Consider the following 12,133-nt stretch of genomic DNA (forward strand, 5'->3'; position numbering starts at 1 on the left):
TGCAGAGCTCATTTAACTGGCAGGGGAAAAATGCTTCAAGCATGCTTCAACGCTTCAATAATTTGAAAAGCAGCCTTGATCTATTGCAAAAAGTGATAAAGAATCAAATTATATCTTTCCAACATTTATAAAGAAAAGAATAAGGAAAACTTTAAAATTTGACATTAATCAAAGTCACATGAATAAAAATACAATTTTGTCACAAGACAAAACACAACAGTAAGGTGGGATATTTATTTCAAGGTCACTATCAAGGATTTCCTACAAAGAAAAAGCACTTGCCACTTTTGCACATACTGTTATATATCCCAAACCTAATTCAACAGTAATCAAAAAATTATTATAAAGCCAGTTAACATAAATCTTATTTGCTTTATGCAAAAATAATTTTTTACATATATATATATAACATATATTTTTATCACTCGTGATATGCAAACCAACTTAAACCTAAGAATGAGTTACCATGATCTTACTTTGAAGCTGATGAAGAAGATCATAATGTGACCAAGTTCATATCTGTATATGGTTAATGTCCAAATATTTGTATGTATGTCAAAAGAAATTATTCAAAGTTGTGAGGCACATTTAAAGTAGACTATAATGAACCAAAATGCAAAATGTGACCCAGTTCACGTAAACATATTGAGAGTACAAGCAAGCTGAAATTCACTGACTGTTGTTAACAGATAGAGACTGCTTGAGAGGCAATTCTTCATAATGGCAACAGCCACAGGGAAGACAGCTCCTCCTTAGACATTTCAGAGTGCGATAACAAACCATTTTAAAAGAAGAGCTGACACCTCTTGTTTAATTTTGTTATCTATACAAACAGAACTGCACAGCCACTAGATATAAAACAGGAGCTGTTTAATCACACACACACACACACACACACACACACACACACACACACACACACACACACACACACTGTAGTGGACAAAGTGATCATGCCCATCAGAAAGATAAAGATCATAGAGTTAAATGTATCTTTAGCTGTCTTTGGCATTCTGCAGAATGGAGAATTCTTCTTGTTATTCTTTCTGAAACTGTACTATATGTACAAAATACAGCTTCTAGAATTCCCAGGTTTCATTCTTCCACCCATTTGTTAACCACTTTATCCAATATCCAATGCAAATGGTGGGATACACTCTGGAGGGGTCACCAGCCCATCGCAGAGCACAGACACACTAACATCATGCCAGTTACCTCAGAAAGCCAGTTATCCTACCATAACCAGTATACCTTTCTACCGGCAGAGGAACCCAGAGCACCCAGGAGCCCAGTGCTGCAAGGCAGCTATGATACCGTGACACTGTGCTGTCCACTGTTGGGTTTCATTCAATATTTATTTCTCATAACTGTAATAATTATTTGACTTCTTTTCACACCAGTATATGTGTTTTATCTGGAAATATTGACTGATTTATTAAGTTTTTAAGTTTTATTATTAAGCATTATTATGTTTTTTTTAGGTGTGTGACCTCATAGCTGGAACCAGCTATCCAACAAAGTTGTTGAAGCAGATACCCTGACATTTTGTTATATATGGCAGTAGGGTGAGATCCTCACACTACCCTTTAAACACCTTCTTCTTGTTTGTAACTTCTTAAGTTTTTGGCACAAAAATGAATTTAAATTTAAATGTCTGGATAACACAACAGTTTTTTAAGTCCTTTTGTTTGAAGTGAATAAAATTAAGAAGAAAACCTTTAAATGGTTTACAATACATGGATATCACAGAATCTTCAATGCTCTCTCTGTAAGGATTATCATTAGTCTATCCCACAAAGCAATCTGCACTGTCTTGTACAAATGCTGATGTGTTTTTCATCGCACTCTGTTGTTTTCCACCAGATTTTTTGTATTTTATTGAGGCTCTGTTTAAAACATACTGTTCACACAATCTAACAAGTTAAATGTGAGCCCAGTTACAGTCTAAATCAGGGGTGTTCAATCCTGTGTATCTGTGGGTTTTTGTGGTCTCTTGAAAGCAGCAGCACATGGGAGCTGGAAGAAAATCATTATAGTTAAAAGAGTAACCTAGTGGTTGAGCTCATTAAGTGCAGAGTTGGAATGAAAAGCTGCAAATACATTTCCAGTTCAAGACTGGACACCACTCATCTAAATTATGGCCTGACAATTTATTTTTCACTGTTTATAGGCATGAAAGTTATGAGTTGTAAGAAAGACATAAAGCCTCTGCAGTACCTAAAGGTTAAATGAGTCAATTCAATTTGATTATCACCAGTCAGACATGAACTCTGTGCTTTTGGTATTTATTTCATTTAATTTAGCCTCTTTCATTTTAAGATTGTTATAAGGCTACCATGTGTAGCTCCCCTGTATAACTCATTGAACTATCAGGTTCCACAGAGGCTACACATGTCAAACTTCATCTGAAAGGGTTCTATAATTACCTAAGACACAGACAAGTCCATATCTGACTGGTTAAAGTCACATGACTAAATCACTCTTGTTTATTTTACCGTCACAATTTATTATTTTAACACATCAAAATCCTATCCTAGAAGCCAACATGGCCAAAGAGCAGTATCTGAAATGCCTGCATTGTTTTTTAGTTCCTTGCATTTTAGTACAAACATTCTCATTGCTCAATATAAAAATACTAAAACAATATAGTAAACTATGAACAGTATCATCCAGATTGTGGTCTTGTTTTCTGACATACTCATGATTTAGAACGATGTTTTAGTACATCAGAAATACATGAGTGATAGACAGTCTCTTCTTGCTAAAAATCCTTCATTTTCTTGTTCAGCACAAACATTAGAAACTGGATGTAATCCAGGAGTAAATTAGAAAGCTAGTTAAAAAACAAATGTTATCATGTAGTTAGCTCTGAATCTTTAGCTTCTTTTAATGATTTGAAAGTATTACAAAGCACAGAGTAAATGCCCAGTGCATGAAGCAGATTTTAGTAGAGAAACACCTCACATACATGTAACTTGTTAGATATAGACTGTAATTAGGGGTAATTAGATATAGACTGTGGCTACTGGTGTTAGAATAAAAAGGTTTCACTATTGTGAAAAAAACTATTTTTGTTTAGTAAATGACTCATGTCCCAGGAACTTAGTACAATAACAACTACCCAGTATCAGCATTTGCAAAAAACCTGATGCAGGTCTGCTCAGTTCAGAGGATTTCCATGATTTCACAGGTCACCAGGCAACTGGTATGCTTAATACACAAAGATCAGACCATGGATTTGTAGCAAATCGACGTAAAAGCTGGTTTCAATTAAGCAATGACTCAGGTGATGACACACTCTTATCAATGTACAACACAAAAAGACTGAGAAAAGGCAGAAGGGGTCAAACCATCCCCCAAAAAATATTTGTTTAAAGAAAGAAACATTAACTTTACCAGAGAAACAATAAGGAGGAAGAACAGAGAGTACTTAATATTGTAATATGTCCTGTACAAAGAACAACTGTTCTGTTAACTGTTTCTTCCCTGGAAAAATATGGTTCTTTATGCGGACATCACGTCCTCATTTATTTCTGAAACCCCAACAATAATCAAGTTGTACAATGTGTTATGTAAACACATTACCAATGTTTTTATTTATTCATCTACAGTCTTTTATCTTTTCTCACTTATCTATACATTTTCTAATCATTCTTCATGTTACTTAACCCACTACAGTATATACACCTAACCCATGGGCAAAGTTTGGTACTTTAGTTTTTAAGAGTCAACCATGGAGAAATGACATTTCTCAATGTTGAATATTGCTCCTTAGTAACTTGCAAGGATGCCTTTGCTCAATGTTGTTCACATCCCAAAGCTGGTGTTTGCATCCAGACAATCAGAATGTCCACAGACACTGCACTGTGTATGCTTAAAAAAGTCAATACAACTTTCCTGGCTTAGGAGGATGCATTGAGAAGATAATTTATGAATCAGTAGTATAGCATTACAGAAATGTCCTGGTGCTCACAATTATTATATATTGACCTAATCTGTCCTGAACTTTGCTTGAGTTTTGTTTTGTGACAGATTGAAGTGGAGTGGGAAAACCCTTTAGCATTTATTTAGCACCCAATGCTGGGTTTAAAGATTTAATGTCACTGCACTGGAGTATACAGCTTTCCAACAAGTGGAAAAATATAGTGCATCCCTTTGCATTGGAGACATATGAAAGAATATAAAACAACCCATTTACAGGAAGTTTTCAGTAAACAAAGTAATATAATTTATATCCATTATATTCAACTGAATTTGACATATCACAACACAGACAAAGGTGCAAAAGAAGACATGAACTTTAACCTAGAGGAGATAGTAAGTAATACCATACATTTAACAATAGATTACCTTCTGCGATAGCGTGTGGCTTAATAACACAGCACGTGCAATCTGTGAATCTTGCAGTGTTGGAAGGGCCACGACCAGTAGTTGATGGGAAGAAAAATTCCAGCTCCTGAGGGAAAAAAAGTAGAAAACAAATAGCAGGAACGTCTTTATAGAGTTTGTAATGAATAGTTTGAAAATCATCATATCACAAAAGCGGTGTCTATGGAAAATAAAAATTAGGACAAATAAAAAATATTCTCTCAGAACATCTCACATTACATGTTTTTTCAAAAAGAAAACAACAGTGAATGACAGGAATAAGAAGAAATGTGTTTCTGCTCTTAAAACAGTTTAACAGAATTTATTAGAAACAATACAGAACATAATAACAAAAGGTAAGGCCTGAAAAGAATCTCTATTTGTGTAGACTCAGAATCAGATTTACATATACAGGGTAAGAATCTGATATGTATAGAAAAAAGATTCACAAGATTAAAATAAGATCAGCTTAATATTTATATTAATATTCTATTTTGCATTAACTTCTAGAAAGCTGGTGCTCCTAAAGGATTTTAAAATTTGATCTGTGAGACCAACTATTATACAATTACAGGCAGACAGGTCATTATGCTTATTCATCTTTAGATTCTGATTGTTTTAGCTGTATAAGGCAAATTCAATAGGTATTTAATTCAGATTTAAAAAAAATTACTAGTGTTTCTAGTTCGTCGTCATATGAAAACCAAAAGCATTTCTTAAAATAATGACAATATGAAGTGGGTTATGGAAATTACTCAATTAACTCTTTATTAGGTACACATACATATGTATAGACGTACTGTAGATGCCCTCCTCCAAACATAACTGAAATCCCCTGAAAAACCATTAAAATAGCAATTTCCTTCTACATTGGCACCGTTCATATTATACAACTGTACTACCGATATACCTATACCTTTGAGATTTAGGCAAAAGAAACAGTTTCTTTTCAGATCAAAGAAATATATTCTTTCCTATAGGACATTAAAAGTTATTCACGTAGGTAGCTGCATCAACATGCGTAGGCTGCAAAGGAACAAGTATAGGTTTATTTCATGCTGAAAAACACAACCTCTTCGGGTGTGGTCATACCGAAAAAAAGGCTCCACAGCCGAAATTCTGTGTTTTTCTTCTCTTTTCAGCATGGAATAAACCTTTACTTGTTCCAATAATAGTTATTGACAGCTACTGTGCAGGGGTATAATCAAAATGTTACATAAAACATCCTAATAATGTATCAGCAAAAATCATAACAGTGCAAATTATGACAAGCAATTCACTAATATTAAAACCAATAAATAAAAAAAACAGACTTGTGTTGAACATGTTACTCTCTTTCAAAACCAATCTCTACAACACGAAGTGCATAGGAGATACAGATATAGATCAGACACATGGGACTTAACTAATTACAGTACATATTTTAAAAAAGATATGTAGGTAATATGAAAAGCTTAATGTTTGTACACCATCAAACATTTAGAATCTAAACCAAAATGGTTAATATTTCTTATAACACAAGAATGTTTTTAAAAGTTTCACAATATTTGCTCATTTATCTGTACCTCTTCCAATATCTGGTGTAGTATTTGCAAACTTTGAACATGGCATAAACAGTGGTACTACCGACAGTTTCTTTATGGTCCCCAAAAACACACCTACCCTCGCTGCTGAGGCAAGTGAATCGGACCCATGCCCAGCATTCTTGGTGCCATCTGTGCCAAACTTTGCCCTCACGCTGTTTGGTGCTTCATTGCGAGCCACACTTGAATCGGTTGGTCCCAAGAGTCTCCTCCAGGCAGCCACAGCCTCATCCCCCATTATCTCCATGGCAACAACAGGGCCAGAGGTCATAAACTGCATGAGATTACTGTAGACCACAGAGAGATTTACAGACATCACCTGTCTAGTTAAAAGAACAATCAGTCTTATCAATATCACACTTCTGACTTCTAATATGTCAGATTTACTAAATGCATTTACTTTTTAGGTACCAGATATGGTATATCTTAATGGATATTTTTTTACCTCCTCCTATGGTGACCAAAGGCTATGCTTTAATGGTGGAACATATGATAAAGACACATGGAGAGGTGCATTAATCCAACTGTTCTTTATATACAATTTAGTTATTTTAGTGTATAAGACAGAGAAATTAAGAATCTCTGGTGAAAGAGGACCATCTGACTAAAAAAATTGTTTATATCTAGTACTTGGTGGTGCACAAGAGACTAAAAATGTCCTAAATGCTACTTTACTTTTCATGTATAATTAAAGTATAGCAAATACTCTGGTTATAAAGATCAATTACTGGATTCTGCAGCAATGGCATACAGAGAAATCAGGATTTTTCTATGGCTCCTAATATTAAGCATTTGATGCAATGCAAACGATCAGATGCAACAGAGCTCAAAATGTGAAAAAGGTTTATGGCTTGAAAATGCACATCTCATAGGTGACATGCATTTTTATCTGTCTGTCATGCAATGACACCTAAATTGTATGGAGGAGAAATAAAGTGAAAACAATTGTAGATAAAAAAATAATCTAATACAGCATATTTAAATATGCAATCTAGCACTGAATATTCAGTTCTTCATCAAGTTGTAGTAACTTTATAAATCCAAGTCTTATTAGTGAATTCTGACTTTATTGGAAAAATCAGAAATATATTAAGGCCATACCTTAACTTTATTTAAACAGTAAAAAGAAGAACCCAAAGTCTGATTTCTACTGATGTGTTAGGTACAAAAATGTATATTCCATATGGGTGAAGGGACAATCACTGATTAAGGATTAAAAGACATGTACAGTATTAGAAAACAAAGCTGAATGTCTGACTAAAATTAAAAATAAGGAAGTGGGATGCAGATGCTATAATTACATAAGCAATGTAAACTTACTAATACATGATGTTACCTGACTCAAACTCTTTGAATGTGAATGACACGTGCGTTTCCAATATGACATTTTGATTCCTTTTTTATCAGCATTTTTAACAAATCACTGGCAGGAAATGTTTACTCCAATTTCACAGCAAAACTATAAGGCAGCGATTTTCTGGTGTAGACAATACCGAGAAAATACTGCAAAGTCACAGCAATGTCACAGGAATGCTGATGGCAATGGTGTGGCTTTCAGTTCTCCTTCAAATCTCAACCCCAGTCCTAAAGAAAGGTCAATTATTCACTCAGGAAACACTCACTTGAAGAAAGACTTTGACTGATGTTCTGCATAAAAGTCCATTGCCTCTTTCCTGAAAGAAAGCCATAAAAATAGTTAATGAGTTATGAAGTGAGTCCTTTAGCTCCTGCATTGCTTGTCACCTTCAGCTGACAGCACAGCACCAGCATGACAAAAAAAAATCACTTGGTTAGCAAGAATTTACGCTCAGGTAATGACGTTTTTCTCCTCTCACAGACAAAAAAAAAAATCTCTTAGTAGTTTCCTTGGAATATATTCTTATATACAGTCGTATTCAACCATATAATAAGAGTAAATTGAGTGAGTAAATCTACCACATCTATATTATTTATATAGGACGTCATCTTAAATAAGAAATAGAGCGACAGATTAAGAACAATTTATATTGTTCTTATATAACATATTTCCTTTGCCAGATTATATAATATAAATACCCAAACTAGGCCTGTGCATTGAGAAATGTAATTGTCTTTAAGGTACAGTTACATTTAAGGTAAATGATTTCTTCATAAAGTGCTTCTCATTCTAATAAGAGAAATAATTCTCATCAAAGCAACACTAAGCTTAAATTTAAGAGTGTCATATTTGTTCTGCGCGTAAAATCCTGGCAGCCAATGTATGGCTTACCAATATTACCACATGAATTGAAGAATGAACACAAACACTACTGAATGTACAGTAGGTGAATGGTCTAGTAATTCCTTATCTTTCCCAGACTTTTAGTTCTTAGGACCTAGGTTCAACACAAAACAACATGTATAACAAAATCTTTTAACATGACAATACAAGGAGGGCAACTTTTTATACAATAGTGGTGTGGTTTCAGAAAGTGTGGTTTGACCTTATGCATTTCTGGATATACGAAAATCACTATATTTATTTCTGTGGATTGTTAAAATATGCTTAGAAAGCAGTATTAGAAAAAAGTGTACATTACACCTCTAACATTTTCCCTGCAGGTAAACTATCTACTTCATAGCAAATGAATTACATAGGGCATTGCCATAAAGTTAATAGCAAAGAAAAGTGGACCCACTGGATTTATAATAGGTAATGGTCTATGTCAATGATTACCTAAGTAACAGTCATATAGATGTTGATATTCATATGAACTATCATATAAATTACTGCCAGGACAAGAAGATTCAATGAACAGTAAGTTAAATACTTAGAAAACATATATTACACAAAATAAAAAAATGTGTAAAAGTTAAATCTCAGAAATACTGGATATTCCTAGAAAAACAGAAATATTAGTTAGTGAGACTACTGAGGGTAAAAAATTAGCAGGTGCAATCAGGTACCTGCTACAATAATAACATTGGATCAACCTCATGACAGAGTTGTAGGTTGGACTTTGAAATAGCTCAGGCTGCAGTGGTTACTGCCCTACAAGACTGTGGCAAGGTTTAAATCTTATGTATGGACACAACCCCTGATGCAAGGAAACACATCCAACTGCATGCACTTAGTTTTTCTCCCGTTACGAAAGGAATACAAATTGGACATGCAGAAAGTATACACAAAGCAAGTGAAAAGATTTACATCCAGTAACAAAACCCAAAGGGGTACTAAATGTATGAATACTAAGAAATAAAAAGCTCAAATATATGTAAATATACCTTTTTCCTCCAGAGTTATATCTGAAAACAAAAAATATGTCAGCTCAAAAATGAGAAAAGAATTGTTGAAAAATAGTTTTATCTGGAATTAAAAAACCCAGAGCTAATTTTGCACTCAAGCTAATGGTTTTAATGTCTCATACAGCCTCACAGCTATTAAACTTGCAACTCAGCTATTTGAAAGGAAAAAAATAGTCAACTTGGATCAGCTGTTTCCATGTAATGCATGGTTTAATTGTCAGTGCTGATCACAGCAAAATACAGATTTTCTTCAAACTAAATTCTTATTACCTGTATTTTACTATCCCATATTACTAAAGATTGTATCTTGGTTTGGAAAATGTCTAAATTGAATGAAAATGCATAGTATTTTCCACAAAAGAATATATTTCGTAAGCTTTAATCTGACTTCTTAAGGTCATGAGCCATAACAGGCTATCATAATTTAATCATCATCATAAAAAATAGCTTCAGCTAATTTGTATATTTTTGTTTCCAGAGGTAAGCACAGAACATACTGTACACACTTACTCATTCTTTTACTTTCAATTAAAATCTTCTGACATTCACTTTACTTATGTTATGTATCACCTTACTGCAATGCTCTTATAATGATGATGAACTGTTAAACAGCAGGGTTTCTCAAAGTTCCAAACAAAACAGCCTTCCGGTCTTTATGTGCTTTGCTGTTTAAACATTATTCTCTCCTGCTGTCTTCACTATAAGGATATTTGTAAGATTTATGGAATATGTAATTTTAATCTGCATATTTTTCAAAAACTGAGGAGTACTGTAAGTATGCCTTTTCCATTTTTCATTTGTATTAGTGCCTCATAAAGTATTCAAACCTATGCACCGTTGTAGTGAATATGAAACATAAAATGGAAACAATGTGATTGTGTAAGTATTAAACCCTTTCCTGTGGAACTTCTAAATTAATTTAGGTGCACAAATTTACCTTAATGAGCCATACAATTAGCTGAATGGCCTCCGTCTTATTTTGCCTTTTTCTCTTTAAATTTTGCCAACATTTACTGTAACTTGTTACCCACGGAAGTCTTCCATTTAAGTATTAAGGATTTGAATAATATACTATGATATTAATTAAAAGGAATGTATCATTTTATAATTTTGCAAAACGGGACACCATAGGAAGGGTCTGAATATCTCTGCGAAGCATTCTGCAAAGCCAATACTTTTGCAAAGTCAAATTACAAAGCGGACCCATGGAGTACTCCACTAATGACAAAACTCCAATTAAATCATTCAATTAAGATTTGTCAGTTTCGGTTAGATTTGTATTAACTGTCTTATGCTGGATGTGTTATTTCCCTGATTCTTAACCATAGTTAATTTTAGAATATTTTGAAGAACTTCATCAAAAGCCTTCTGAAAATCTAAAATTTAAATATTTCATATCAAATTCCCTTTTCCATATTATAATAGTTGCCTGCTATGTTTTATAACCTCTGTTGTGCTCTAAAAGAACATTACTAAAACAAGACCTACCTTTTCTAAATCCATGTTGACTATTCTCTAGAATCATATTATCATCATCATACTGTACACTTTAACCACAAAATGATTCTCTAGCAAAAGAGTGCAAACAGATAGATACATTACTCAGTACAAAATTATGTTCCTTACCATGACACTTTGGACATTTTTGCTTTGATTATCATCAGGCCTGCATCATATATCATCTGAATTATGTCGCCCATCTTGATCAGTGCATCAGGCTTTATTATAGCAAGAGTTCTAGAGAAAAAAACAAAGCAAAGAATGCCTTTTCAGGATGATAAGATTGTATGCTTTCATAATTTTATACATTCAATTCTGAAATTGCAAAAAAAGAAAACATTTCGTACCATGTGAAAATAATTAAACCTTTTTATAATTTTCTACAGAGCCTAGTTGTAAATATGTTTAATATACTTTTGGGAAGTCCCTGAAGTATGGGGATGAATGTGAGATTTTGATATGTGTTTAGTATGCATAACCGTAACCCATAGAGTTGCAGAGTATGAGTCATCACCATCACAGCACCAGCTACTCTGCTTTGGAGCTAGGAAGAAAAATAAATTGCCAGTCATCAAGGCCTGTCATGACAGTCACAAACCCATGAATATTTAGCCAACAGCAAAAGGGTTTAATTTAAGTACAAGCAGGTAATACAAAATGAGAATAATGAGAGTCTACACAAAGATAAAAACAGATATCAGTACACAACATCGATGCCTTTTGTTACTATATTTAGTCATTTCTTAGTGAAATAAGCATCTTATTGGGGTTTTTTGAACATAGGTTTTAAAAACGCATGGTTAAGAAATCGCTTAGGTGAAGATTACATCAGAAATTCCGAATATTACACATGAAAAGCTCTCTGTATTTTAACTAAACATTTATTTATTATAAAAACATTTTTTATTTCCTTTATTGAAATATATATTTGAGGTGAAAGGAGATGCCTTAGCCTGGCCTCACTGTAACCTGAGAAATGCACATAGACGGAAGAGGAATAATCACTTTTCTTTTGCAGTTCTCAACACACATGACCATCAGTTTTTCCTCTATCGTTTAAAGAAAACTATTACAGTACCTCAATAAAAGAAAAACAGAATTCATAGCTGTGGTTAATATATTCCATTTTATAGTCTTTACAGCTACTCACCATTTTACTTTCAAAGACATTAGTCTGTCGCCTTGTCTGTCTCTCTAAATACTGCTTTAGTTTCATCTTTATTGAGCTCGTCAGCTTGGCCATTTTAACGTTTACGTTTTTGGCACACAAACAAAATCCATTATCAATTTTTTATCCATTTATCTATTATATAATCATAAAACTTTAATATTGGTTTATGTCACCTGATTAATTTAGCTGCAATGGGAGAGATATTTTTATCCTTTGGGGAAAAAAAGATGTGTTATGTTATGACATG

At 33.6% G+C, this 12,133-nt stretch overlaps 1 protein-coding gene across 3 annotated transcripts in view; it reads right to left on the minus strand.

The window, feature by feature from the left end:
- nme7 (NME/NM23 family member 7) overlaps positions 1–12,133 on the minus strand; it is a 79,460-nt gene that overhangs the window by 49,309 nt on the left and 18,018 nt on the right. For all 3 annotated transcript variants that reach the window (XM_088597888.1, XM_088597897.1, XM_088597880.1), the window contains 4 exons: positions 10,842–10,952; positions 7,574–7,624; positions 6,031–6,238; positions 4,351–4,456 (listed from right to left, as the gene is read on the minus strand). In XM_088597888.1, the coding sequence (XP_088454014.1) occupies positions 4,351–4,456; positions 6,031–6,238; positions 7,574–7,624; positions 10,842–10,952 (476 nt within the window). The remainder of the gene's footprint in view (positions 1–4,350; positions 4,457–6,030; positions 6,239–7,573; positions 7,625–10,841; positions 10,953–12,133) is intronic.

Source organism: Lepisosteus platostomus, chromosome 2, assembly GCF_059453375.1.
Source record: "Lepisosteus platostomus isolate fLepPlt1 chromosome 2, fLepPlt1.hap1, whole genome shotgun sequence".
In the NCBI taxonomy this organism is placed as follows: Eukaryota; Metazoa; Chordata; class Actinopteri; order Semionotiformes; family Lepisosteidae; genus Lepisosteus; species Lepisosteus platostomus.